Source organism: Lampris incognitus, chromosome 9 (assembly GCF_029633865.1).
Source record: "Lampris incognitus isolate fLamInc1 chromosome 9, fLamInc1.hap2, whole genome shotgun sequence".
Taxonomy (NCBI): domain Eukaryota; kingdom Metazoa; phylum Chordata; class Actinopteri; order Lampriformes; family Lampridae; genus Lampris; species Lampris incognitus.
This window is the reverse complement of record NC_079219.1, coordinates 55941738-55969385: the sequence shown is the minus strand read 5'-3', so window position 1 is coordinate 55969385 and position 27648 is coordinate 55941738. Positions and strand designations below refer to the sequence as shown.

The 27648-nt window shown below is 46.7% G+C and overlaps 3 protein-coding genes across 3 annotated transcripts; 2 read left to right on the top strand and 1 right to left on the bottom strand.

The window, feature by feature from the left end:
• The first annotated feature begins 1536 nt into the window (after positions 1 to 1536).
• Positions 1537 to 4167, top strand: si:ch1073-228j22.2 (SPRY domain-containing SOCS box protein 2). The gene is given in 4 exon segments (XM_056286523.1): positions 1537 to 1737; positions 3110 to 3715; positions 3717 to 3836; positions 3839 to 4167. Coding segments are annotated over 3 exon segments (693 nt in total). The 5' UTR covers positions 1537 to 1737; positions 3110 to 3232; the 3' UTR covers positions 3929 to 4167.
• A 2504-nt stretch (positions 4168 to 6671) lies between these two features.
• On the top strand, positions 6672 to 18995 carry msh5 (mutS homolog 5). Its single transcript, XM_056287034.1, has 25 exons — positions 6672 to 6752; positions 6886 to 7009; positions 7233 to 7313; positions 8249 to 8302; positions 8435 to 8556; positions 8995 to 9104; positions 9444 to 9479; positions 9592 to 9674; positions 9978 to 10023; positions 10845 to 10983; positions 11203 to 11265; positions 12008 to 12136; positions 12380 to 12452; positions 13562 to 13671; positions 14148 to 14228; positions 14392 to 14479; positions 14569 to 14636; positions 15556 to 15674; positions 16018 to 16144; positions 16614 to 16763; positions 17209 to 17283; positions 17491 to 17637; positions 17899 to 18036; positions 18158 to 18231; positions 18327 to 18995. Exons 1-25 carry the CDS (start codon positions 6672 to 6674, stop codon positions 18433 to 18435), a joined length of 2427 nt encoding a protein of 808 aa, XP_056143009.1. The 3' UTR covers positions 18436 to 18995.
• Positions 18996 to 19399: 404 nt separating this feature from the next.
• Positions 19400 to 26929, bottom strand: LOC130118157 (sperm acrosome membrane-associated protein 4-like). The gene is made up of 3 exons (XM_056286530.1): positions 25576 to 26929; positions 21873 to 22037; positions 19400 to 19918 (listed from the first exon to the last, which is right to left on the bottom strand). Exons 1-3 carry the CDS (start codon positions 25628 to 25630, stop codon positions 19686 to 19688), a joined length of 453 nt encoding a protein of 150 aa, XP_056142505.1. The 5' UTR covers positions 25631 to 26929; the 3' UTR covers positions 19400 to 19685.
• Positions 26930 to 27648: the final 719 nt, after the last annotated feature.

Sequence of the window (27648 nt, the reverse complement as noted above, 5' to 3'; positions counted from 1 at the left end):
GTGGACTCCAATCAAGATGTAGAAACATCTCAAGGATGATCAGTGGAAACAGGATGAACCTGAGCTCAATTTTGAGTGTCATAGCAAAGGGTATGAATACTTATGTACATGCAATATTTCAGTTTTTTATTTTTAATAAATTTGTAAACATTTCTACAAAAACTTTTTCACTTTGTCATTATGGGGTATTGTGTGTAGATTGACGAGAAAAAAAATGGAATTTAATCCATTTTGGAATAAGGCTGTAACATAACAAAATGTGGGGAAAGTGAAGGGGTGTTAATACTTTCCGGATGCCCCGTAAGCCCTCAAACTTTTGGTGAGCAGGTGACCTGAGGCTGCTGTCTGATTGGTTTCTTCAGATTTTCCAGGGGGCGCTGTTCTGTGTGCCCCCAGACACGCCAGCTTTTATTGGCAGCGAATTGGTATTGTTTTAATGTTTTTGATCTAATGTGACTGGACAATTCTCGTGGCTGTCAATCATGTTCACACGCACCACGATGCCTCATCTCGACTGTCAATCATCCACCATCTACGAACCCTGATAAAATCTATAGGCTACATTGTCCTTCTTAATAACTGTGACTGTGTGGACATTAAAGCAGCTGTCAGGTGTGCTGAGCCAAGGTAAATTGCGCGCCCCCCCCCCAATTTTTTTTTAGCACCAGCCGCCACTGGTTCTTACTCTTGTGCCACTATATCTGTCAACTTTTTCTTCAAGCCGAAGAATGAGGTCATTTATCTGAACAGAGGAATCCCGTCTGTCTTGTATGTACTGTGCTACTGAGAGTTGTAAAAACATGTACAACTGATCATTTTTCTACGTCATTTGTGCGCGGCTTGTTAGATTAGCGAAAAGGAAACGCATTATTCTGAGGAGTAAAAAGTCCAATATTTCAACAAAACCCGACGTCACCGGTCGTCTCTCACGTGTATGAGACGTCAGGTTTGACGGTATGACGTCACACGCCGCGTTTGGGCCAAACCGAGGCGCGTCCTCGCCTCCCTCGCACCCTCTTGTGCGCATGCGCCTCGCGTAGAAATGAGCCGCTTCTGGTTTTATTTTCTTTTTCTTTTCCTCTCGGTCAGGAGCCCGAGTTTGATCCTCTTCGTCTGTTTCGCCGTCTACGTGTACGTTCACTACAGGACGCGGTGAAACCCAGGAAACGGCTTTGAGGGGGGCAGACGCGTGCCGCCTGCCTGGCGCGTTCCTCCCCCCTCCCCCCCCCCGCGCGCGGGTAACGGCTACGTAGGGTCCGTTGGCCAGCTCCGGGCCACGTTGAGCCAAAATGTAGTCCGCCCCCCCCCCTTTTTTTTTTCCCGTAGGGCCGTCAAGTTACAAGACCGTCACCAGACGATCACGGAGCCGCGCCGCCGTGGTGGACTGCGGCGTTCCCGAGGCGGACGCTGTCGCCGTGTCACCGGGCGGCCCGGAGGCGTCGCGGCGCGCGCTGCGCCTGACGCGCGGCCTTTATAAATGACGATTATTTGGGGATTCTATTGTATTTAGAAATCACGTCAGGACACAGCGCTGTCGCTCGACACAACCGCTACGCACAGCATCACAGGCAGACCCGATCAAACGACCCAGAGCCCGCAGGCATCACCAATCGTTCCCAGCACAATAGAACAGCACCGAATCAAACGCAGCACTGTCGATGTGTGCAGACGTAACAGATTCGTCAAAAGTCCACTTCCTGTGTCCAGTTATTCAAGCAGGGGACGGAAAACAACTTGGTGAGCTCTTCTTTAAAACTCATCCGTCTATTTCAGAGAGATGGGTGCTGACAGACTACCGCACCCTCTTACGTCATGCCCTGTACACGAGGCGTGGGTTTATTTATATCAGTTAATCAATTAATGCCTTTACCTGCCGTTGTACGTCTGTACAGCGAAATTAAGTGCAACTCCCCGAGTGGTACAAAATGTAATTATATAGATATGCTAGAAGAACCCCGCTACAATGTAGCGGTTTGGTTATCCGCCCGTCTAAATCTCCCTCCTCCTCTTCATCCTGCCAGCTAACCGCCTCCCCCCTGCCCCTAAACACCCCCCCCTCCAACTCCCTCCCCCCAAATGCTCAGAATCATCTGAAATGCCGAGAAAAGGGGTTTTTAGCCTTTTTTAGAAAATGCACGTTTTGCATAATTATGCATAATTATTTTAATGTTCTGCTATTTTTCTAGTCCTCTCTGGAACAATACCTACCACCTCCAAAAAAAACGAGGATCATAAGTGCATTTTTGCAAAAACGCATATATTTTGCATATAATGCCAAAACATTTCTAAGTCCCAGAAATTTTTTTTACGTAGGTGAAAAAAATCAAAGATGCTCAGAATCATCTGAAATGCCGAGAAAAGTGGTTTTTAGCCATTTTTAGAAAAATCCATATTTTGCATAATTATGCATAATTATGCATAATTTTAATTGTGTGGGATTTTTCCCTTACTCTCTGAGACAATACATCAATAAATAACAATCTGACCTAAACTATGACAACAGCTATAAAAAGTCAATCTGGCCTATTCAATGGCAAGAAATATAAATGACACACAGTCTACGGCCATGTTGCACCTGGGCTGGTTCCAGCCAGAACACTAGGCTGCTCCTGACTAAGAAACATATAGTAACTGCAGCACAGTCAACATATAGATCATGTATATATGTAATATAACGTTAGACAGCAGGCAGAGGTTTCTTTAAAGGGACAACCCTCTCACCACAAATCACTTATCTGTCAAGTTGTTGTGACAGCTTTTAGGGCTGCTACGCTTGGCAGAGAATTTGGCCGGCTTGTTTTTGATAAAATGTGATTTTTCCAGGTGTCACTCTGGGTCACGATAGGGCCGCTGAGCACATCTCAGAGGGGATTTTCACTACCGAGCTATATTTAGTACAAAAAAAAAAAAAACCAACAAGTTTACATTTGATTCAGATTCGCACATATTAACAGAAGAGTTTCAACCGTGACGCCTAGATTACAAGGCAAACGACTGTACATTCGGTTTGAGGATGAATTTTTGTTTTGTTTTTTTTTTTTTGAGGGGGGGTCTCATTTGCATAATTTTTCTTCAATGTGAACAAGAACTTTGTCTGTATTCCCAACAGGTCTGATTTGATGAGCTGAAAGGCACAGTCAGTGGTGCAGCCAAAGGTGGTGACCCCTGTGGGACCTTGCTGTGAAATCGTGCTTGGTTGTGAGTGTGAGACCTGTTCCTCTTGTTTGTACCAATGGGACTCACGTTATCTGTTTGGCTGTGTGGCACGACAGCAGACAAAAAGCCCCCCTCTTCATCAGCCTTCCTCACGGCAGCTGTTCCGACCTCCTCTCGCCTGGCCGTCATGCTGAACTCCTCTCCAGTTGTTCCAGATAACAGACGATCGCACTGGAGCGCCTCACACTGCTCAACTCACTTCCTGCCTTTGGCCACAAAACAGGAAGTGACTCGCGAACCCGTTGAACAGAGCAGCGATGGGGTGAGGGCTGAGATGGGCGTTAAGCGTGGGCTACACCTGTGGGAGATGCGGTGGGATCCGGCCCACAGAGGAAGTCATGCTGTGATTGCCATTACCACTGAAAACTGCCTGCTGCAAGCCTCAGGTTACAGCATGCTATCAGGCACAGATGCCCAGTCTTGGGGATGGGAGCTCAGCACCAATCAGCTTTGGCATGGGGGTCTGATTCTGGGGAAATACCCCGGAGAGAGGGGCCTAGAGACGCCAGGGCCACTTCTTCCCTGTCCCTGAAACTGTGTTGGTGGTGCTGGATGCTGACGCAGGAACTCTGGGATACATTGTCAGTGGCTGCTTCCTCGGCGTAGCTTTCAGGGATCTCCCCCCGGGGGGGTGGAGCTGTTCCTGGCTGTGAGCAGTGTAAGGGGAGGGTCCACCATACAACTGCGTTACCTCAACGGTGCCTCACGTTAAGTGCCAGGCTACATGCAGTATGACCAAGATGCACATTTGTTGAAGCATAAAGCGGTGATGGAGGAGCTACGGAATCTGAAGTGCTGATAAAATATCTCTCTCTGTCTCTTTCTACCAGGTGACCCCCCTGCCCTCATGGCTCTTTGTGGGCTTCTCATCCGTCAGTCTCTGGAGCAACAGGGGCAAAATCTAATAGACAGACTGCCTCTTCTCCAGCACTACCTAAGCACTACCTACTACCCAGCCAATAACCTGCTCTCTCCCCCCTTTACACCCCCCCCACAATTATAGATAGGAAAGCCTGACTCAGTTGTTCATTTGCTTATATTTAAGTGTGCGTTCTACTTTTAACATCATTTCCTGTCCAGTTTTCTACAAAGATGAGTTTATGGCACGATAAGACGTGTATTTTATGCCATTAATTCATTATTGTTTACACGGTTAAGTGCAGAATGTCCTATGCTAATTCATGTCTTATGTCCAAAATAAACTATTTATGAACTGTGTCACTTTCGCTTGTCTTTTTTCCTTGTTTTTCTTCCCTTTTTCTTTTTTTCCCTTCCCTTCACATGACCAGAGACCGAAGAGCGGTATGCTCATTTACCGCCTTGATTTGTGATGTCAGGCAGCTTCCTCATCATAATGCAAAACCCACATTCGTGAAAAGGAAGACGCAAGCACGGAGGTCACTCGCGCGGTCGGTTTCAGACTAACCTCAAACACCCGAAGCCGTACCCTCACACACAGGCCTCAAAAGTCCCATCGATGCTCCGGTATCTGGATGGGGGAGAAATGAGCAGATGTTCCACAGTTTACCACGTGCTTGCTGCATTGCTACTGCACCATTACTCCACTGTTGGAAGGGTTTTGTTGAGCCACCACTTTCCTCTTGCAACCATCAGATGGTGCAGAATTTGGAATGGAAATTAGCAGTTACATAAACTAGTTACATTATGCTTATTCTACAACGGAGAAAATAAACGGGCTGCAGGGGCCACGGAAATGGAAACACACGTGGAGGATAGTAAACAGGCTTTTTAACGGGTCGATTTGAGGAGGATGCAAGGGGATGCCATCACCCCCTGTTAAACAAATTGACAACCTTGTATATGTGTGACATATTTATAGTCATATTCTTCAACCAGGGGATGGATGACATCATTCATACTGCATCTGCCCGCATCCATCTATTCATAGGATGCCGACCTTATGTAAATCTGCCATCCCCCCTTTAAATCCCCCTTGGGTTGATGCCGCAATGTGATATATCCTAATCGAGGACTGCAAGTGCGTATAAAGAAATCTGTTATCAATATTTTTAATTTGATCCAAATTAAAGATGTACTCTCTCAAATAGTTTTGGTGTAAGAAAATCTTCCCTGGTTGAGAATATGTTGGCCTGTGGCTAAAGTTTAAAAAGTGATTATGGCTGCTTATTTTAACTCATCATTCTCCTTGAATTTGTTTTACCACTGCATTTTGAGTAGCTGAACAACGTATACAGAAACTTCCTAAACTGTGGTTACAGTGTGCCTGACAATGGAAAATTAGAATGTGAATAACTGGTGTGCATTAAAACCGTATCACAGTAAAACAAGTAAAATCAAGTCGGGCGTGGCAGAGAAGTATGTAGGAGTGGTGCAGGATATGTATGAGGGAGGTGTGACAGTGGTGAGGTGTGCAGTAGGAATGACAGATGGGTTCAAGTTGGAGGTGGGCTTACATCAAGTATCGGCTCTGAGCCCTTTCTTGTTTGCAATGGTGATGGACAGGTGGACGGATGAGATCAGGCCAGAGTGTCCGTGGACTATGATGTTTGCAGATGACATTGTGATCTGTAGCGAAAGTATGGTGCAGGTGGAGGACAGCCTGGAGAGGTGGAGGTATGCACTGGAGAGAAGAAGAATGAAAGTCAGTAGGAGCAAGACGGAATATTATGCGTGAATGAGAGGGAGGACAGTGGGATGGTGAGGATGCAAGGAGTAGAGGGGACAAAGGTGTATGAGGACGTGCAGGTGGCTGGTGTGACAGAGGAAGGAAGAGATGGAAGCAGATGATCCGCTGTGGCGCCCCCTAACGGGAGAAGCCTGTAGTAGTAGTAGTAAAACAAGTAAAATGAGGAAGCATTTAAAGGGGAATACAAAGCACAAATATGGGCCTGACCACGAGCATTACGTATGGCGCAATCAGGGAAAGATGAAGAACGAGTGCAAAACACGGGACCTTTTGGTGAAGGAAACACGGAAGAATCAATACCCTATTCTATAAATAAGTTCCGCAAAAAAAAACAAAAAGTAAAATGCGGGGAAGAGTCGGGCCTGTCTTACATGTACAGCTCATCTGACACGGACGAGAGCGTCCTCAAACCGCGCGTGGCCGACGGCGTGATTGACAGCGTAATTCAACCAGCGTCATCACGCTGCCCCGAACGCAGGGACCGTTAACGGTTTTATTAGCCGACACACTAAAACCACGATTTAGGCTTACCCGGGTTAAAGGTCGCGGGTATACTAAGAATGTAAACGGTTCGTGACACTTCCCCGTCGCGCATTTTTTTTAAAATTTGGCTCGTGGAAACTGACGAACATCGCCGCAGGTCTGGTTCAGTAATGCTAACGTGCTATACGCTAGCTAACGTTTTCGCGCCAATTCGGCGCTAATTCGGCGGTTAGCTCTGTAATAACCGGACACACACGCTTAATAAAAGCTGGGTAACTAACTTACTGTACGGCTGTTCGTCTGTATGGCAGCCCGGGAGACGCGTACCGGGCTGGGTTTTAGCCTCGCTAGCTTAACCGGAGAAGAGGAGGATGAAGCGCATGAGGTGAGTCTTCCTCACACCCCACACCCCCCCCCCCGGGAAGGTCTCCCCAGTCGAGACGCTTCGGCGCTGCGCCGGTCGCCGTTTCACGACGCGTACTCTTGATATATGTGCGCTGACGTTCGTGTGTTGCAAGGTGTTGCTGAGTGTGCTGGCCGAGCACGGAAAGCTGGGCCTGTGCTTCTACGACCGCAAAGACGCCAGGCTGCGTTACATGGCGGACACCCCTGACAACTACGAGCACCACCTGCTGGCCAAAAGTAGGTAATGCGCGAACGGCGCGCAGCCGTGACACGCTTCAACAGAGCCGGTTATGTTTTGGTTTTTTTGTTTGTTTTTACACAGCTCATGATTGCGTCAGACTCGAGCAGTGATCTGATACTTATACTTTATTTAATATTATTATTATTATTTATTTAATAATAATACTTATCTAATTTAATACTTGTACTTTATTTCCCTGTGTGCTTTTCTGTCCTGTAGTCATCCAGGACATTAACCCCAATGTGATCATTACTACTGCCAAGCAGGAGCGCAGTATGAGCCTCTTCATGCAGGGACTGGGTGAGAGCTGGGGGCGAAAGGTTGGCTAAAAAAATACAAGATGCTGTTTTGTGATTTGACTCGTAAGCGAAGGGTCTGGGGGCGTGAGTGGGGGGTGCTTCACAGAACACCGTGTATGAATAAATTGATTTTTTCCCCCCCATTATGCTTTTGGGCTTCGTAGTGCGTAGAGCAGTGGTTCTCAACCTTTTTGGGGTCCTGGACCCCCTGCGTATTTTTGATCTGCCCTGAGGACCCCTCCACCTGATCTTGGGGGAAGGGGGTTGCAATTTGATAGAAACAGTAGAAACTGCATTTATATTGCATTATAGCATTTATTCACTCTTTGGGGCAAAAATAAGAGCTTTCAGTTGGAACTTAGATATAGTTAACAAAACAGAATTCTTATGCAGTAACTTTCAGATATATGTAACAAAACAGAATATGTATTCAGTAACTTTCAGATATATGTAACAAAACAGAATATGTATTCAGTAACTTTCAGATATATGTAACAAAACAGAATATGTATTCAGTAACTTTCAGATATATGTAACAACAGAATTTTTATGCGGTAACTTTTAACAATGCAAACGGGAGCGAGATCTCTTATTAAAATACAATAAATTACACTTGTGAAACAGATTTAATTAGAGAAAAAAAGTCCTGTTACCCTTTATAGTTTAGGTAGATAAAGGTCTCAGTCACATTTGAGTAAAATAATCCTATTTCTATAAATGTCATAGGATCTTTTTTTTTAAAGGTATTTTATTTTCACGGACCCCTTGCAATTACACCACGGACCCCTAGGGGTCCGCGGACCCCCGGTTGAGAAACACTGGCGTAGAGGGTTTCCATGTGTCGAATTAACAACCCAGCATCCGGGTTGGGGGAGACTGTCTCACATTTCACATTAAACTAATTCTCTGTGTTCTCTCTTGTTCGTTGTATCACAGCTGCAAATCCAGACTATAAACCAGAAGTTGTGATTTATCCACATGTGGACTTTGGTAAATCTAAGTGCAACTCCTCAGTGTCCCAATCAACATATATTAGGCAGCAGTTATTATTATTATGAAATTTTCATAGAACAATTTGGGATGGTATCGCTAACTCCACCAACTCTGAATCACACATTGCAGGTGTGGAAGTGAGTAAGCAGAGGCTGATGTCTGCTCACTTGCCTTTCCTCCCGGCCTCCATCTCCGGCAGAGAGAAGATAGCCTACCTCTCTTCCTACATCTCCTTCAACTCCCCCCTGATGGTGAACAAGCTTGCTTGTCTCGTGTTTTAGTCCATCATTCATCATCAGGCAGCAGTATATTGCACATAATTAATTTCACATTTAACAAAGGTTCATGCTTTTCATCATCCCTCTTTGTCTTAATATGTTTGACTGAAGTTTCTTTGTGCACCTGCGTAACAGCCTGTTAATTTATGTGCTCATACTTTCTTATTCACATATATCCATCCATCCATTATCCATGCTGTTATTTAACTTTTTTTTTCTTTGACCATATGTAATCTATTATCTGCTGCTGCAACAGCCCCATTGGGAATGACGATTTCTCTAAACAAATCTAATGTGATCACAAATCACCATAATTTTCCCTGTGTGTGTGTATGTGTGTGTGTGTGTGTGTGAGTGTGTGTGAGTGTGTATGTGTGTGTGTGTGTGTGTGTATGTGTGTGCGCGTCATAGGTGCGGACAGTGGGCGCTTTGTTGAAGTGTCTGGACAGGAGGCGAGTGGGAGTGGAGCTGGAGGACAGCAGTGTTGGAGTTCCCATCCTACAGTTTGACGTGTACACACTGTAAGGCACACGGACACAGCGCATCGTGACTCCTGTTGCATTATGATGTGATGTAGCCTCCTGTGTTTTCATAAATATTTTTTTCCCCCAATGATAACTGACATTTTATTGCACTGCATTGAGTTACCGACTTCCTGTCTAGTCTCTTCCGTGATGTTCACTGGTATATGCTGTGGGACTGTTGCTGTGTAGTTTATTGTGGTTCTGTGATTTGGTGTTTTTATTGCCTTTGTATTGTGATTTTATTGTTTTTTTATGTTTTCTTTATTGAATTTGTTAGTGTGAACCCTGTCTGCAAACTAAATTTACTTGACTCTGTTTTGTTTCGTCTGACTGTAGAAAAGGCATGGTGTACATTGACCTGGATACATACAGGTGAGATTATGCATAGAAGCAGAAAAACATGAACAAACAGAGCGTGAGAGAGAGACAGATGGTGTGGTGCATTAGACACAGTGAGATTACCATGGATTCTGTGTTATTCCAGTGTACTGCAGATCTTCAAATCAGAGCTTCACCCGTCTGTGTACAAGCTGCAGTCCGGAGAGAAGGAGGGGCTCAGTCTTTATGGTACACGGCCGTCATGTTATTTCAGTTTGCTTAGTTAATGTAGTAACACGTTTTTCAGATCAGATCTTGCTTGTTGTTTCAAAGGCAAGGCTTAGCACAGAACGTTTGATTAGGGGCCCACAGACCCTGCGACTCTGACCTACTCAGGGAACTCGGGCGACCTCCATTCATTGTTCACCTTATTGCATTTCACTTTCTTTTCTTTACCTTTGAAGCAACCTGTTTTGAAAAGTACTGCATAAAAAGTTTTTATGGTTATTAATAGTATTATTGTTATTAGAAGTTGTGTGACTTGTGTTTTAGGGATACTAAACCGCTGCGCGTGCACCTTTGGCTCCAAAATGCTACGGTGAGCAACACCTCATCACGATTACGTCACATGCAGGCAATCCTTTAAGGCATAAGTATGTGATAAACTTGAAATTACAAATATTTCACTCCTGTGTAGTTGATTGTATGATTTTTATCTCAGCATAAGAATTAGTGATAAGTGGGCATCCAGGAAGTGTGGCAGTCTATTCCGTTGCCTACCAACACGGGGATCCCGGTTCGAATCCCCGTGTTACCTCCAGCTTGGTTGGGCGTCCCTACAGCCACAATTGGCCATGTCTGCGGGTGGGAAGCAGGATGTGCGTATGTGTCCTGGTCGGTCGGGGCGCCTGTCCGGGGGGGAGAGGGGAACTGGGGGGAATAGCATGATCCTCCCACGTGCTACGTCCCCCTGGTGAAACTCCTCACTGTCAGATGAAAAGAAACAGCTGGGGACTCCACATGTATCGGAGGAGGCATGTGGTAGTCAGCAGCCCTCCCCGGATCGGCAGAGGGGGTGGAGCAGCAACCGGGATGGCTCGGAAGGGTGGTGGGGTAGTCGGCCAGATACAGTTGGGGGGGGGCAAAAGAACAATTTTTTTAGAGGTAAGTTCCCTGGGACATAGGAATGAACCTAGCCTAAAGTAAATGGAATGAGCTCTGTTATCATGACTACCACATCAGGAAACGATTATACACACACACACACACACACACACACACACACACACACACACACTTGAGCCATAACTGTGTTTTGATCAAAGTATCACATATTAATGACATACTGTTCATGGGGAAATATTTATCGTAGTAGCAAATCCATTTGTGGTCAGTCGTGTGTTTCTACCGCTTTCTCAGCCGGTGGTTTCTGCGGCCAACGCACGACCTGGCCGTGTTACACAGGAGACAGGAAGTGATACGCTTCTTCGTGTTGCCACGGAACTCCGATGCGTTCAACACCCTTAAGTCGTCTCTGCGAAACATCAGGAACATCCCGGTAAACACCTCTGCCTCCTCACCCTGGTGTCCAAATACTGTTGACTTACATGGTCACTACACCGCCATCGACTCTACCCCCCTCTCCCTTATGCTGAGCTGATGTTGACTAACCAGATATCTTTACTTTGTGTGTGTCTGTTCTGATTGTCGTTCTGTGATTATGTGTCATTGACTCTGTTCACGCCTGTGTGTGTGTGTTTGTGTCCCTCTCTCATAGACCCTTCTGCACAAGATGTCTCTCTCTCATACCAAAGTGACTGACTGGCAGAGTCTCTACAAGGTGGCTTTGACTTCCCACAGTGCACCACTGCAGTGTGTCCTTTTAAAGAATACTGTAACACACTGTTCTAAATTTGTCTCCGCCTCTTATGCGTTTTTAAAAAATGCCAATAACCTGCAGTAGGGAGTGACGGAGAAGGCGGTCTCCCTGTAGTGAGTTTACCTCAGACTGTCAGTAACTTGCCTCTTGTTTAGCGAATACTAAGGAGAGAGAGAGAGAGACTGAATTTCTCGGCTCTTATGCCACCAAGGGGTTCAAACCTCGTGCACTGGAACCAGTAGCTTCGGCAGTTCCAGTTTAAACCCGCAGGAGGTCGCTGAGCCTTCATAGGCAGAGCTTATAGAGGCGGTGGACAGAACGGGAGAACTGTAGTGCTTTTTAGCTGTGGAATATACTTCTGGTGGGTTGTGGGTCATGATTTTGTTTTGGAGTTAAGACCTTCAGTATTACATCAGTGATCAGGGTGGGGTTGCCAAAACTCGGGATTAATTTGGGATTAGGAAATTTAAGATTACATTTATTTGATTTAATTAATCTAAATTAAGGATTCCATGCCTTAAAAGCACTGAAGCTGGATAACGTCGTCTCGGAAATATTGAATTCATATCCATCAGTGATATTTTCACCGTACAGAGGTCATACGAAACGAGAATACAGCTTGTTAAATGTGGCCTAGTGTTTATTTTCACTTGAATTATAAAGCCGTCTGTAATATAATATGGTGTGTGTGTGTGTGTGTCAGACGGTGTTCAGTGCAGTGTGTATAAGGGACACGGTTCGCCACCTGCCTCGGTCCATTCAGCTCTTCCGTGAGATAAGCGAGGGTTTCTCTGAAGACCTGAGCCACATAGCCTCCCTCATCAACAAAGTGGTGAGTTCCCCTCCATCACTCTTTTCCCTGTCCTGCGACCTCAGGTTCTCTTTCTCTCTTCTCTTGTTCTTCACTCGTGCAAATGGGTTCACGTTGTTTGATTCCCACTCACCCACACCTGCAAAGCTGAAAATTCTCTTGTCTTTGAACAGCTGCCGCCAGTTTAAGTGGTCCACAACACTTTTGTGCACTTCCTTAAGTTAGCGTTGTGTTTGGCTGCGTGTCTGTCTCTGTGGTGGACAGGTGGATTTTGAAAGCAGCGCAACTGAGAACCACTTCACCGTCAAACCGAATGTGGATCCTGCTATTGATGAGAGTAAGTGTGTGTGTGTGTGTGTGTGTGTGTGTGTGTGTGTGTGTGTGTGTGTGTGTGTGTGTGTGTGTGTGTGTGTATGTATGTTGGAAAAAAAGATGATAATGGCTACAGCTTAAATGTATTTAATTCAGACAGCAGATGCTGAAAGTGTAATTTAAGAAGCCAAATTTAAAGGTCGAGTAAGTTTGCACGTACTAGAAATTTGTCTTGGTGGTAGATCCATTGTTAAGGCACAATGACATGAACACAGTGTTTAAAAGTAGAAGAATAATAATATTATATTACATCAAAAATTGTATTTGCGTACAGATCTGAGATACATATTTTTGTGGCACACTTGCTGCAAAGACACAAGAGCATGAGCATTATGAAATAGAAAAATAATCATCTTGCAAGAGTGAATCAGAAGAATTAGAGAAAAGTGACTACATAGTTTATATCGAAACATCATCTGTTGGTTAAGGCATCAGCAGTAATGCGGACATTGCACCGGACCGTTGTGGTGAAGAGGGAGCTGAGCCAGGAGGCAGAGCTCTCAATTTACCAGTCAATCTTCATTCCAACCCTCACCTATGGTCATGAGCTTTGGGTAGTGACCGAAAGGGTGAGATCGTGGATACAAGCGGCTGAAATGAGTTTCCTCCGTAGGGTGTCTGGGCTCAGCCTTAGAGATAGGGTGAAGAGCTCGGACATCTGTAGGGAGCTCGGAGTAGAGCCACTGCTCCTTCGCGTGGAAAGGAGCCAGTTGAGGTGGTTCGGGCATCTGATTAGGATGCCTCCAGGGCGCCTTCCTTTAGAGGTTTACCGGGCACGTCCAACCGGGAGGAGACCCCGGGGTAGACCCAGAACTCGCTGGAGGGACTACATGCCCAGTCTGGCCTGGGAACACCTTGGGATCCCCCAGGAGGAGCTGGAGGGTGTTGCTGGGGAGAGGGACGTCTGGAGTGCCCTACTTAGCTTGCTGCATGTGGCAGGACTGCTACACAGGATTCGCATATTAGTAGTGTGCTTGCAAGTAACCAAAGTTTTCAGGTTTTGTTATCAGATTGTTTAGGGATTCTATAACAGTTGAATTTAAAGTCTTAAAGCATCTTCTCTCTGTCCCTAAGAGAAGAGGAGAATGATGGGATTGTCGGACTTCCTGACGGATGTGGCCAGGAGAGAGCTGCAACGCTTGGACACTTGCATCACTGCCTGCTGTGTGCTATACATCCCCCTGGTCCGATACTCACATCCACACAACTACTGGCTGATACAGAATCCGTGAACCTTCATTTTAATGTTTACTCGTCCATCATGCGTGGCTTCATAGCATAGGTTCTGAATCAGAAGCTGTTTTATTTAAAGTTTTCACAATAGAATTTGACTTTGCGGGTTGACCACCCGGGATAGATTAGACAAGACACAAAAAAATAAAGACGGAATTTAGAATTGTATTGGAAATTCTCAATTTTATGTAAAATTCAATGCAAACTGATATTTAGTGAAGAGTATGTGTACTAGCGAGTGTGACAAATGCAGATAGCAGGTCACTGCAGTACATTATGATTGAATTTGAAGGGGTTCCCCGGAGTAAATTTCAGTCTCTAGACCTACACTCAGATTCTATGATGGCTAATAGAAGATTATAATTGAAGAACTAGAATTCCTCGCTCATTGATAACACATTGGTGTTCGATTCCTACCTTCCTACAGATAGGATTCCTGCTCTCTGTGCCCCGGCTGCCCAGTATGGTGGAGAAAGAGGATTTTGAGATTGAGGGGCTCGAGTTTATGGTGCGTTTCTGTTAGATGTGTATGATCTCATATTCTGATGTGCTCATGAAAAGATACCAAAGTGCTGAACTGCTGTTACCCACTGAGCTCTCCTTCTGTGTCTTTGCATATGCGCATTTGTGCATGTTTTGTGCATTTGCTCGCATTGTGTGTGTGTGCATAGTTTCTGTCAGAGGAGCGTCTCCACTACCGCAGCCAGAGAACCAAAGAGCTAGATGACCTCTTGGGTGACTTGCTCTCCGAGATCAGAGGTCTTGCGCTGTCCTGTTTATTGTCTCACCAATTCAGTTTTCAAAGTTGACTTGACTTTACTGATGCTGTAGTCCTTCCTGTCTCTCAGATATGGAGGCAGCAGTTTTGACAGAGCTGCAGAACACAGTCCTAGAAAGAAGTGCCTCTCTGTACAAGGTAGGTAAGGACGTTGAATGCCAGGTATGTTCCATGCATTGCAGTTAAGATACATTTGAAGAAAACGTTGACCATATGGTCTGGCATGGCGCTGGACTTGTTGTTTTTCTTTTTTTGGGGGGGGGGGATTTTTTTCTCCCCAATTGTACTCGTCCAATTACCCCACTCTTCCGAGCTGTCCTGGTCGCTGCTCCACCAGCCCCTGTGCCGATCCGGGGAGGGCTGCAGACTACCACATACCTCCTCCGATACATGTGGAGTCGCCAGCCGCTTCTTTTCACTTGACAGTGAAAAGGAGCACGTAGCGCGTGGGAGGATCAAGCTATTCCCCCTAGCCCCCACCCCCCGAACAGGCGCCCCAACCGACCAGAGGAGGCGCCACTGCAGCGACCACGACACATACCCACATCCGGCTTCCCACCCGCAGACACAGCCAATTGTGTCTGTAGGGACGCCCAACCAAGCTGGAGGTAACACGGGGAGTTGAACTGGCGATCCCCGTTTTGGTAGGCAACGGAATAGACCGCCATGCAACCCGGACGCCCCAGTTGTTAGTGCTTTTGCTTCACGGCGGTGTTCACATGGCTTTCTTGTGGGTGCTTCAGAGTTCCCCCCCAGTCCGTTCCACAAGATGCCGATTAGGTGAACCGGAGACTCATGTTAGCAGTTTGACAGGAATGTGAGTAAGAACAAGTCTGTGTGGCTTATGATGGACCACCCCGCCCCTGGATATCAGGAATTAATGACAGAGCTTCCCTGAGACGTTACGCCACAACAAAAAGAGTAATAAATTATTTTGTTGTGACTGATAGCTAAAATTATTTTCTGAAATGGATATGTAGCATGTTAGAATGCAGCCTTTCCCACAAAGTCTCGAGATGTGTGTAACTGGTGCGTGTGTCACCTGTGTATTTTTAAGGTCGTAGAGCTGAGTGCTGAGCTGGACTGTCTGATGGCTCTGAGCAGCGCCTCCCAAGAGTATGGCTACACCCCCCCCAAGCTAGCCAACCACAGGAGAATAACACTGAGTCAGGCTAGGTAGAACCCTGTCTGTCTGTCTGTCTGTCTGCATCTATCTTATCTTCCTGTCTGTCTACATATCTACTACTACTACTACTACTACTACTTTCGGCTGCTTCCATTAGGGGTCACCACAGCGGATCGTCCGTTTCCATCTCTTTCTGTCCTCTGCATCTTCCTGTGTCACACCAGCCACCTGCATGTCCTCCCTCACCACATCCATAACCCTCCTCTTTGGCCTTCCTCTTTTCCTCTTCCCTGGCAGCTCCGTATTCATCTGTCTACATGTCTGTCTCACACATACACACACGTGGATGGAATGTTACTTGCTAATCCAGGTTTGTCTCTCTCTGCCTGGTAGACACCCTCTGTTAGAGATGTGCTCGCCTGTGTTTGTGGCCAACTCCTTTCAGAGCTCTGAGTCTTTGGGCAGAATCAAGATCATCACCGGCCCCAATTCATCCGGCAAGAGCATCTACCTCAAACAGGTACAGCAGGACAGACAACAGGAAAAAATAAGTGTTCAACGATCTGATCATCAATCATGACAGGCTACTCAGTGGGTGTAATTTTTAAAAAAAAACTTTTAATTATTTGTCTTATTTATTGTCCTCTTTGTGTCCCTTTTAATTTCATTTTATTATTTTCTTTTTGTTGTTATTTTCTCAGTGCACTTTGTATTTTTTGTAAGACAGTCTGTAACAATTGTTTTGCAATGTGATTTATGAATGAAGCTTATTTCTTTTATCATCCGTCTGTTAACTTCATTGCTTCCCATTACCTTTGTGCAATCTGGGGAGATTTTTTCACAAGACGATTTAACTTTTCAGGGGGAAGTTCGGCCCTTGATTTCATTATTAATTTGATTATAACTTTACTTTAAACTCTCAGAAGACGCCGCAGCCGTGTTAGCTGAGAATGCTGTGCAGTGAGATGCTCTCTGATTGGCTTTGGCAGGTGGGCCTGATTGTGTTCATGGCCCTGATTGGCTCAGACGTGCCAGCTAAGGAGGCAGAGATTGGTCTGGTGGATGGCATCTTCACACGCATGCAAAGCAGGGAGTCCGTGTCTGTAGGCCTCAGCACATTCATGATAGACCTTAACCAGGTACACAGACATGTGCGAGCACACACACGAATAAACGTTGCATTCATCTTTACTGCCCCTTATTTTTATTTATTTTATCATGTGTATGTATTTTAGTATTCTTTTAACTTTTATCCTTACTATTTACTGTTAATTTTTCCCTCTTGAACCAACATACCAAGACAAATTCCTTGAACTAGGAAGCTTGTGTAGAGGTGAATTTTTGTTTGTTTGTGTGTGTGTGTGCGTGTACCCGAGTATGTACATACAGTGAAGAATATGAATTCTTTAACACTGCTGTGCTCCAACGCCACTCCCGCTGTCTTCCTGTCCCCACACATTTCAACACAGCGTGCGCTGCCTGCCACTGTGCCCATAAACACACACACACACACACACACACACACACACATGCATTGTGCGTACTTTGCTGTAAAAGTTTAGCGTAAGTGTGTCTATTTCCCAGATGGCTCAAGCGTTAACCTGCAGCACAGGCAACTCGCTGGTTCTCATTGATGAGTTTGGCAAAGGAACCGACACTGTAAGTGCATCTTGATGCAACACACTACGAGCGGGGGGGGGAAAAAATTGTGTATACATAGAAATTTTTAAATGTGTCACACTGTATTTCTCTAGTATCTAGTATATCTATCTTTGTTGCCAACTAACTAATAAGAGAATTTTTCAAAGGTAAAATAATCTGTTTGTGTTCAGCGGCTGATTGAAGCAGTATTCATTCTCTTCTTAGGTGGATGGGCTTTCCTTACTGGCTGCATCAATCTGTCACTGGCTGAAGAAAGCTCCCGAGGAGGTCCCTCACATCCTCTTGGCCACAAACTTCCACAATCTGCTCCAACCGGGCCTGCTGCCCTCCTCTGACCTGCTTTCTATGCAGGTAATGAAAGACAAATCGTCACACTGGAAGAATGAAATAGTTCGCTTCGGGCAATTTAAAGAGCCCGAGATTTCAGTGTTAGAGATGTATTTATTACCTGTTCAACACTGTTCACTGGACCTAAAACTAAATTTAGTAAATGAGGCAGCAATAGTCTCTAGCATGACCCCGACTTACATACCACTCTATACCATTTTGTTCCTTAATTTTTAGTTTGAGAGTTATTTTATGTGTTCTAATTTGTGTGTGTGTGTGAGATAGACTCTCGAGATAGCAGAGGATAAAGAAGAGTTGGTGTTTTTGTACCAGCTGAAGGAAGGCATCTGCCAGTCCAGCTACGCTGCCCGCATCGCTACCCTGGCAGGGCTGCCAACCGACGTCGTACAAAGAGGAATAGAGGTATATAGATACACACACACACACACACACACACACACACTTGCGCCTGCAAACAGACACACACAAATATATGGCCAAGTAAAGTGAGTCTGACTGTGTTTGTGGGTGTGAATTTGCCAAGGTATGTGAACTGTATAGAACAGGGAAGACCATCAAACGCATCGACGGGCCATCGTCGAGTAAAGAGGCCAGCAGGTTCGTTCTGAATCAAACCACCAACACAGCGAGAAAATATAAAAACACCCACAGGGAGAGATTCGAAATAAACTCCGTGTGTTTATTCCTGTCAGATCTGAAAGCATTGTGGAGAAGTTCCTACGCCTTGACCTCCAAGACGAAAGCGTGGACCTGCAGCGCTTCTTGAAAGAGCTGCTCCCCTCTGGTGGAGAGTCGTTGTAGCGCAGCCGAAGTCAACCGCATACTGCCGCACACTGCATTTGTTAGCCTAATATTGTCATTTTGAATGGGAGGGTAAAGTTTTACTATGGCTAAACCTGCAGACAAGAAAAATCAATTTAGGCTCTTAATTTGAATTTCCTCTGTTGCCATCAGGGCGTCGTTGTGTTTTACCTGCTGGCAATACATATAAAACTGACTTGACTTAGAAAACTACCCGTTATTCCAAGTCATTCATACCTGTTGCAGCTCAGTTATTAAATGCTTCGTAGTGTTTTTATCAGATTGTTTTATATCACGTTTATCTTATTTATCAGATTGCTGTATTGTCTTACTGTGAGGTGACTGCGCCACCGTGCCGCTTCTTGAATATTGACAGAAGGTCCTGGGTTCGACCCCCGGGGTAGTCCAACCTTGGGGGTCGTCCCAGGTCGTCCTGTATGGAGTTTGCATGTTCTCTGTGTCTTCGTCGGTTTCCTCCCACAGTCCAAAGACATGCAGGTCAGGTGAATTGGCCATACTAAATTGCCCCTAGGTGTGTGTGTGTGTGTGTGTGTGTGTGTGTGTGTCGGCCCTGTGATGGAATGGCGGCCTGTCCAGGGTGTCTCCCCGCCTGCCGCCCGCCCAATGACTGCTGGGATAGGCTCCAGCATGCCGCGGCCCTAATTGGATAATGGATGGATGGACATTTTATTGTCTTTATCAAGTTTATCTTATTGTGTTTCTTACTGTGTACTTTTATAGATTTTATTCCACATTTAGCTCCCTGGGGTGTTACTATTTGTTTGTGTTGTTTGTTTGTTTGCATGTTATTGTGTTTTATGTTCACAAGCTTCTCCAAACAAATTTGCCCCTAGTGGGATTAATAAAATTGTTTGTATTGTATAGTAATTATTAAATTGGAAAACCTTCTGCATTAAAGCGTGTATAGAGAATATTTTAAATGTCAAAGCAAGTCTGCATCAGCTTACCAACTCTTGTGATGTATTTTTTTCATCGACATAAGTAAAATTACAGTTTAAGTACAAGTCAGAATTTTCATGAAACGCAATACAAACAAGAGTCTGTGTTCAACCACATTATCTGACAAAGCCTTCAAATTACTACTTTTTATACCTGTCAAGATGAGCTTGCCAGTGTGTCTAGCAAGTCACAAAATGACACTATTGAAACAATGGTTTAGCTTCACCACCTCGGCAGCAGTCTGCTGATGGAGAGGCGGATGTGTTCTCGTATACATGTGTTAAATTTTACTATTGCGGTCCAGCAGAAACCTCCGCCAACTGTCGTGCGGTTAAGACGGCCACAGTCAGATAGAGGAGTGTGTTGGCGGGGGGTCTGCCTGCGCCGTTGCAGAAGGGTGTGTCGCAGCAGTACTTCGTCATGGTGTAGATGGTGGTGGTGTTGGAGAAGAGCTCCACGGTTGTCTCCATCTCACACTCGTCTGCCCTCGCACAGCCCAGCGTCTTGATATCCAGAACGTCGGCTGGAGGAGACAAACAGACGGGAGTTGTGCTGGTGATACTCCGGAGTTTAAAAGCCCCGTGGGGAATTTAATCCTCTCACTATACGACATAAATCCTCTCGTTATCCGCCCCAATTGTCAAATCCTCCTTCTACCACCTTCGCAACTTGGCGAAAATAAGACCCTCTCTCGCGCGCCCTGCTGCTGAGACACTGATCCATGCCTTCATCTCCCCCCCCCCCGCCTCGATTACTGCAACTCACTTTATGGCGTCAGTGCTAGCTCTATCAAGAGACTCCAACTGGTCCAGAACACGTCCACCCAACTTTCGCCCAATCCCAGCACCACATCACCCCAGTCCTAAAAGACATCCACTGGACACCCATCTCCCATCGGATCAATTACAGAATCCTGGTTCTCACTTACAAAGCCCTTCACCAACTGGCTGCCCCATACCTCACTGACACCCCCCCCCCCAACCCTCTCGGTCCCTCAGATCCACCAAAGCCTCCCTTCTCTCTACCCCCAGGTCCAACCTCCGTGGCTTTGGTGACCGAGCTTTCTCCGGGGCAGCTCCCAGGCTCTGGAACGCACTCCCCCAAATCATTAGGAGACTCAGAATCCCTCCCACTCTTCCAATCCCGTCTCAAAAGACACACCTCTTCTCCACTGCCTTCTCGTGCCCCCCCCCACCCTCTTATCCACCCCTAATCTGAGGCAGACTAAGGACCGAGCACTGGACCTGCTGCCCCCTCCTCTTGGAACTCCCTCCCCAAGCACATCAAGAGACTGCTGCGATCTGCCCACATTCAAGTCATTAACCAGGACTCACCTCTTCTGACTTGCCTTCATGTGTGATTAATGTTGCGTTACATGTTTGTTAGTGTGTTGCTTTTAAGTTTATTCTAATTTATGTATGATGAAAGCCTTATTATTATTATAAACAAATGAACTTTATTTTGGTGATTACCTTCTGTCTTTACCTATCCACCCATCTGTTTATCTAAATGTTCACCTATGAATCTACCGAGAATCCGCCAAGGACACAGACATTCAGTACTCTGATAACCTGGTGGTGGAGGTGTTTTCACGCCTACCTGTTAACACACGTTAACCCCAAGCCACCCACTTATGCTAAAGCTAAACTTGTATGCTAAAGCTAAATGCTAAAGCAGGATACACACAAACACATCACACACTCGACAGACTCACACAGACACAAACAAAACCACACCCAAATGCACATAGACAAACCCAAGGCAACCTCCATGACCAGTGCCTGGTGTCTTCCAACTAAGCAAAAGCCCAGCGACGATGATGGGCGAGGATGACAAAACCTCAGTCTAAACCAGTGGTTCTCAACCGGGGGGGGGGTTCCGCGGACCCCTAGTGGTCCGTGGTGTAATTGCAAGGGGTCCGTGAAAATAAAATATCTTTAAAAAAAAGATCCTATGACATTTATAGAAATAGGATTGTTTTACTCAAATGTGACTGACACCTTTATCTACCTAAACTATAAAGGGTAACAGGACTTTTTTCTCTAATTACATCTGTTTCACAAGCGTAATTTATTGTATTGTAATAAGAGATCTCGCTCCCGTTTGCATTGTTAAAAGTTACTGCATAAAAATTCTGTTGTTGCATATATCTGAAAGTTACTGAATACATATTCTGTTTTGTTACATATATCTGAAAGTTACTGAATACATATTCTGTTTTGTTACATATATCTGAAATTCACTGCATAAGAATTCTGTTTTGTTAACTATATCTAAGTTACAACTGAAAGCTCTTATTTTTGCCCCAAAGAGTGAATAAATGCAATAATGCAATTTAAAATGCAGTTTCTACCAAATTGCAACCCCCCTCCCCCAAGATCAGGTGGAGGGGTCCTCAGGGTAGATCAAAAATACACAGGGGGGTCCAGGACCCCAAAAAGGTGGAGAACCACTGGTCTAAACCACCCGTCCCTCACCTGCTTTCCCCCGGCCGGTGTAGCACCTCTCCCCGGCGCTGCAGTGGGCGATGGTGGTGTAGCAGGCGTCCCAGAAGCCCAGGTCACAGCGGAAACACTCGAGCAGCCCCTCCTCCTCGTATCCATCCTCTTTCGAGAGCTGTTTGGCCTGCCCACGTTCCTCACCTGAGCCCCACGGCACACCACAAGGACATTCACGTCATTTCCGGTTTTGGGCGCCGTTTGACGCAAGGCACGCCAAAACCAACGAAGAACAAGTCCAGTAGGCCCTCCCCCCCCGCAAACGTGTCGATGTACTTCCGCTTTGTTTTAGTAGGGTGAAGTCGGCCCCCCCCCCCCCGTTTCCCGCGATCTTAAAAGCCAAATTTTCAGTCCCCTCCGATTCGGTCTGTGATCGTATTATTCTGTATTTCAACATCGCCCATAAAGCAACACAGGTGCCTGTTGTGTATACGTCACAGCAGCGTGACCGTAGTCCAGGACACTGCAGCTTTAAGTTTTACCACAGCCGGTTTACGGCAGTCGGTTTACGGCAGTAACGCGGGACGTGTTTGATGCTATACTGTAACGTTTACTGTGGCAGCAATAAGCACAGTTTGATTCAAAGTCGTGGTCCCGAGTTTTGCTGGGCACAACAGTGTCGTCGCTGACATATCTGTTTCTTGTGTAAAATGACCCGACGATTTACACTTAACGGCCCAGAAACTACCATTAGTCTTGGTTAGCCGGTTAGCATTTTCAGGCCTTTGATCGAATCGTTTATACTGTAAACTACTAATAAGACACGTTAGCCCCCTAGCTAACGGGCCTGAGCCTTTAGCCGAGCGGTTAGTGACGTCGCCTTGTGGTGCAGTACACTCCGTATCGAATCCCGCACCGGGCAAGAAAATAACCGGTTACATATATATATATGTGTGTGTGTGTGTGCAGTTGTCTGACAATAGAAACGTGATTATGTGAGTGACAACGCCTGTATCGTTATATGCTATGACGAAACACAATAAGTGATCGAAGGCAACAGAAAATTGGCTCGACCGCACTGCGGGCAACGGGAGGAACCGATCTCCTATGACGAACCGGAAGTACGTCGGACATGTTTGTGGACGGGCCCGTCCCATGTGAAGACAAGCGTTGGGTTGGAGTTAAGAAGTGGGTGAGGAGGAAGTAAACGGCTTTAATGTGTTTTTTGAGCCGTAAACTGAACGATACGACTGCGGTGATGAAACACATCAGGGTTGGTGTTAATGTTGCTTTTTCTTACCAAATGTATAAAAAATCGGCGTTTCGTGGGTTGAAAATGGCTCAACGCGCCGAGTATTGTCGCGTTTTTTGTTGGAAAACGCAACTCCCTCGTCGCCGTGTAAACTAGCAAAACGGTACAGACTAGTTCCCGTCGATGCAAGGAACGGTCAACTGAGCATGCGCAAGTACTCGCTGCCTCCGTTGTTTGGGTAGGTTAGGGTTAGGGCGGGGTTAGGGTTAAAGTTAGCTAATCAGACGCAGAGTAGGGGCGGGTCTTCCTACAATCCTAGCGCCTGGATTGCTACGCGGGGCGTGTGGAGGCGTGGTAGAGGCGTTTCGCGCATGCTCAGTTGACCGTTCTCTACTCCATTTCCGTTCTCTGCGTCGATGGGAACTAGCCTCTACCCTAGCGAAACCGGTTCCTGTGAAAGCGGTGACGTCACGGCTCCACTTCGCACATGCGTATTACGTTTTCAGTCAAATAGCCATGCGCGAGTAAGAACGCAACAGGAAGTATGGCGGAGTACCGAGCTGTGTTTGTGCCGATGTCTCTGCTAAGTTTATTAGCGCTCCTCCAGCACAGTGTAGATCTGCTGCACCATTACTGTGATCAGCGGAGACGCGTTATTTACATGCGCCAAATTCTCAATCTCAATTTTCGGCGTACACTCGCCACCGTCTGTTTCTTTACTCGCCGCTCTGAGAAGAAAGCGTTTGTGTGCAGGCGTGGCGTTATTGGGGTCCACCGGAAGGGCTCGCTAAAGTTTCATCGCCAACTACCGGCCTGGCATGCGTACTACAGCGTTTTCAGTCGTTTTTTGCGGATTCAAAACGACGTCGTCTGAACGCGGAACTTTTTTTAAAACGTTAGTTACAGACAGACACCGAGAAGCTAATATGGTTGCTGTTAACAATAAAACTACTGGAGTTGAATGATCTAATAAATTCCCAGTCATAATCTGCAACCACATACTGCATACTGCCCTCAAAGTATTGTGGAGTCAAAAGAATTTATAGCTGAATTATACTTAGAATAACTTTGCCAAATGTGACTTAAATCTGTCCAAATACTTCTTACACGCAGAAACAATAGAGTAATCAACAAGGGCTGCAGTTTTTAATTGGATGAATATATTCTTTCAGCTATCTAATCCGACTTTAATCTTGTCACTTTGAGACAGGTCGGACCCCGAACCCAAAATGCAACTCTGTCTACAAACCTATAGAGTAGTGACTCATCTCTTTTTAAATAGCTGGCTTTGTTGTCTCTTGACCTCTTAGGGGGAAACTAATCTTGTTTCCAGGTCTTGAACTGAGTTTCAGCGAAGCTCTCGGTTCTTATCCCCCGTTCATCTTGTTAGCCGGTGCTAGCTCGGTTAAGCTAGCTGGCCTCGTTAGTGTAATTTCAGCAGGTGGGGTGGGGGGTGGGGTGTCTGTTTACCTTAATGTAATTCCTTTAGCTCCTTTTCGTTCTTTCTCTTTGTGTTTAAACAGCTTTTATATGGGTTAATTGATTTTGGCTCAGACTGTAAAAAACAAGGGATGTAGGCCGACAGACAACCCCCAGGCCTGCTCTGCTGGGGGGGGCGAGCGAGAGGAGAGAGACTAAAATGAAAAAAAGTTTTGTTGTTTTATGTGTGCATGAAGGGTTTAAAGACACTTTGGGAGAAGCTAACATGCTTTTTAACGTGCCCACATTAATTTTTATCAGTTGTTTGCTCGCAGCTCAGGCTTTGTTTCCACTGCCATTAGGAACACATAAACTCACGGAGGACACGCGAGCGTAACTTGGCCTACTGTATCTGCTAGTGTTCCGGAATGTAATTAGCCAGATATTTAAAGGGGGGAAAAGTGGTCTTGAAAGTCATCTGCCAAACCCCCTTTGGATATGATGTTAGGAAATGATGGATATTAGTGTTTGGCCTACTTAAGCCATTTCTGTAGTAAAACTGATTGTCTTGTGTAAGTCCTTGTGTTCACCCATACCGGCCGTGGTGTTCACATTTAGCCCCAAGTCTATTCCCCAAACGTCCAAAACGACAAGCACCGCTGTGGTCGGATCCCTTTTCCGTGGGCAAAAGCCAAATTTAGATGCGGGCGTAGCAAAACGCAGACAAGAAGTGAGAGAGAGAGTCGTGAAGTTTTAATGTTTTAACACACACAGATACGAGCGCCTCACCGTCTGACCTAGGAGTCCCATTTCTCGTGATAAACACCTCCTATACATGACATCATCACATACATAGCATCAGCATGACTCGCCGCCGGACGCAGAGCCTGTTTTTGACCAAACCCCAGCATCTGTTGCGGACCAGAGAACAACAGACGAGTGTTTATTTCCTCGTGCTAAAATTAGCAGTGCGATTTGGGGGGGGAATTTAAAACCTCTGGTGTGGATTCAGAACATCTGGTCCGTACCTAGGAAGAGCGCCCCCCGCCCCCCTCAACTGCCTCGTCTTACCTTGGCCAGGTGTGAGCGCCACGATGACAAAAACACAGAGAACGAATCCCCTCATCTCAGAACAATGCTGCTCACGCGGGCCGCTGGGCCGTCAGGACTGCCGAGCTCGAGCCCGCTCGCTCGAGCCCGCCCGCCCTCACAATTGGATTAGACCTCAGTGCATCTGTTGTCTGTTACGGACCAATCAAAGCTATTGTCAAGTAGCGCCTGATCAGAAAACCAAAAAAAAAAAAATCGAGATTATTCTGTGGCTTGGTGTCCGTAAGCGGCCCCGGGGGGGGGGGGGGGCGAAAGAAACGGAAAACGGAATTATCGAGGCGGAGCAGTGGTGGATCTAGCCACCCCTTTGCCACCCCCGTAGATCCGCGCCTGTGAGGGGGGAGGGGGAGGATTCTAAATCGGCGACTTCTGTTTGAGACGAGTTTGGTGCGGGTCTCATTGACCTTCGCCATGCATGTACATAAAATATACTTTAAAAACATATTATCTGATTTATCAGTGGGGTGGCAACAAGGGTGGCAGCTGCCACCCCCGTTGCCACCCCTGTAGATCCGCCCCTGGGGCGGAGTGAAAGTAAAGGTCAGCGAGAAAAGAGGGACGTGTGGAGAAATTCACAAGTCAGCCACTATTTATTGATTTTTTTGGATCTGTTCATAGTGGATGGGTGGGTGGGGTGGGGGGGTGGGGGGAGCAAAAAAAGTGAAATGCGGACGCGTCTCTGAGGAAATGCCCTCCGTTAAACGGATGTGAACAGCCAGCTGAACGGTGGGTGACACAGATCCAACCCGGAGGAGGGAGGGTGTCGGGGCTGCTAGCGGAGGGCAGTCTCCATAACGTGGTGACGAGACGAGGCGGGCGGTGCAAGACGCTCACCCGACCGACCGACCGACCGACGGGTGTCTGTGGGGGGGGGGGGCTGATTTGGGTGTAGGGCTGCTTCATAGGTCAGATGATCGATTTAACGCAACAGGACGGTTAAAATAACACTCGGCACAAGCTCGGCATCCTGAGTCACTCGGGTCTTTTTTTAATATACCAAATAAATGTGTCATAGCGCCTCTTCCTCTCTCCTCCTCCTCCTCCTCCTCCTCCTCCTCCTCTCCTCTCTCTCTGTGGGGAAGAGGAAGCACATGTGGCCTGAGTTAGCGCACAGTTAAGCAGCTTACACTCCAGTCTACCAAGCTCGAGTTGTATCAAAGCGCACACACACACACACACACACACACACACACACACAGGAGGGAGATTTGATTCAGCAGTATATTCAAAGCATCGTGAGGTCTGTGTCACATGATTAACAGCACACATGTTCCCGGGCGTCAAAATGAGCAAATGCTCATAGTCACCCCCCCTCACCCCCACCCACCCACACACACACACACACACACACACACACACACACATCCAAGCAGGCTTTCTCGAAACGCCTTTTGCAGATTTGAGGATTTGCCTCACTGTCCGCGCAGCGTGCGCGTGCACGCGCGCGTGCGCGTGCGGAAGGAAGGGGTCAAAGGTCTCTCCTGTCGTCAGGCGTTTAGGAGTCGGGAGTCGGAGAGGGCGTCTAAAATGTAATCCCGATTCTCCGCGCGCTCGTCCAGGAGGCGTTAAGTGTCCGGTCCGGCGGGGGGAGGGGGGGGGAGGGGGGGGTCACCGCCTCCCCAAATGTCCGCTCGTCCTCGTCGACCCGTGACGGAGACGGGAGTCGCCGTTCTGGGTGGAGAAGCACGTGCGAACACCTCGCCAACTCGTGCACGGACAACAAATAAAAAGAAAGAGGAAAGAACGTGCAAACCGGCAACAGTGTTCCCGTTGGGCAAAACAACTCGCGCGCGCGCGCGCGCGCACCACCCCCCCCCCCGCTGGGAGATACGAGCGCTGTTTTCGCAGCGAGCGAGATGCGCGACGGAGCCTCGCAGACGCGTCGTAGCCTCCGGTGTTCGGTTCTCATCTGGACGGCAGGATCCGCAGCGTGGGGCCCAAACAAAGTAGGAAAACGCTCCGCGCTCTTAAAAATACCTCTGAACCCCCCCTCAGACTTATCCTCGGCGTAATTAGAGGCTGCAGCAGAACGCT

Coding starts and splice junctions, on each gene's coding strand:
- msh5 (XM_056287034.1), top strand. CDS start 6,672: ATGGCAGCCCGGGAGACGCGTACCGGGCTGGGTTTTAGCCTCGCTAGC. Junction 12,453..13,561: donor GGATCCTGCTATTGATGAGA/GTAAGTGTGTGT, acceptor TCTGTCCCTAAG/AGAAGAGGAGAATGATGGGA. Junction 16,764..17,208: donor TCATGATAGACCTTAACCAG/GTACACAGACAT, acceptor TCTATTTCCCAG/ATGGCTCAAGCGTTAACCTG.
- LOC130118157 (XM_056286530.1), bottom strand. CDS start 25,630: ATGAGGGGATTCGTTCTCTGTGTTTTTGTCATCGTGGCGCTCACACCT. Junction 22,038..25,575: donor GGCGCTCACACCTGGCCAAG/GTAAGACGAGGC, acceptor CGTGGGGCTCAG/GTGAGGAACGTGGGCAGGCC. Junction 19,919..21,872: donor CACCGGCCGGGGGAAAGCAG/GTGAGGGACGGG, acceptor TGTCTCCTCCAG/CCGACGTTCTGGATATCAAG.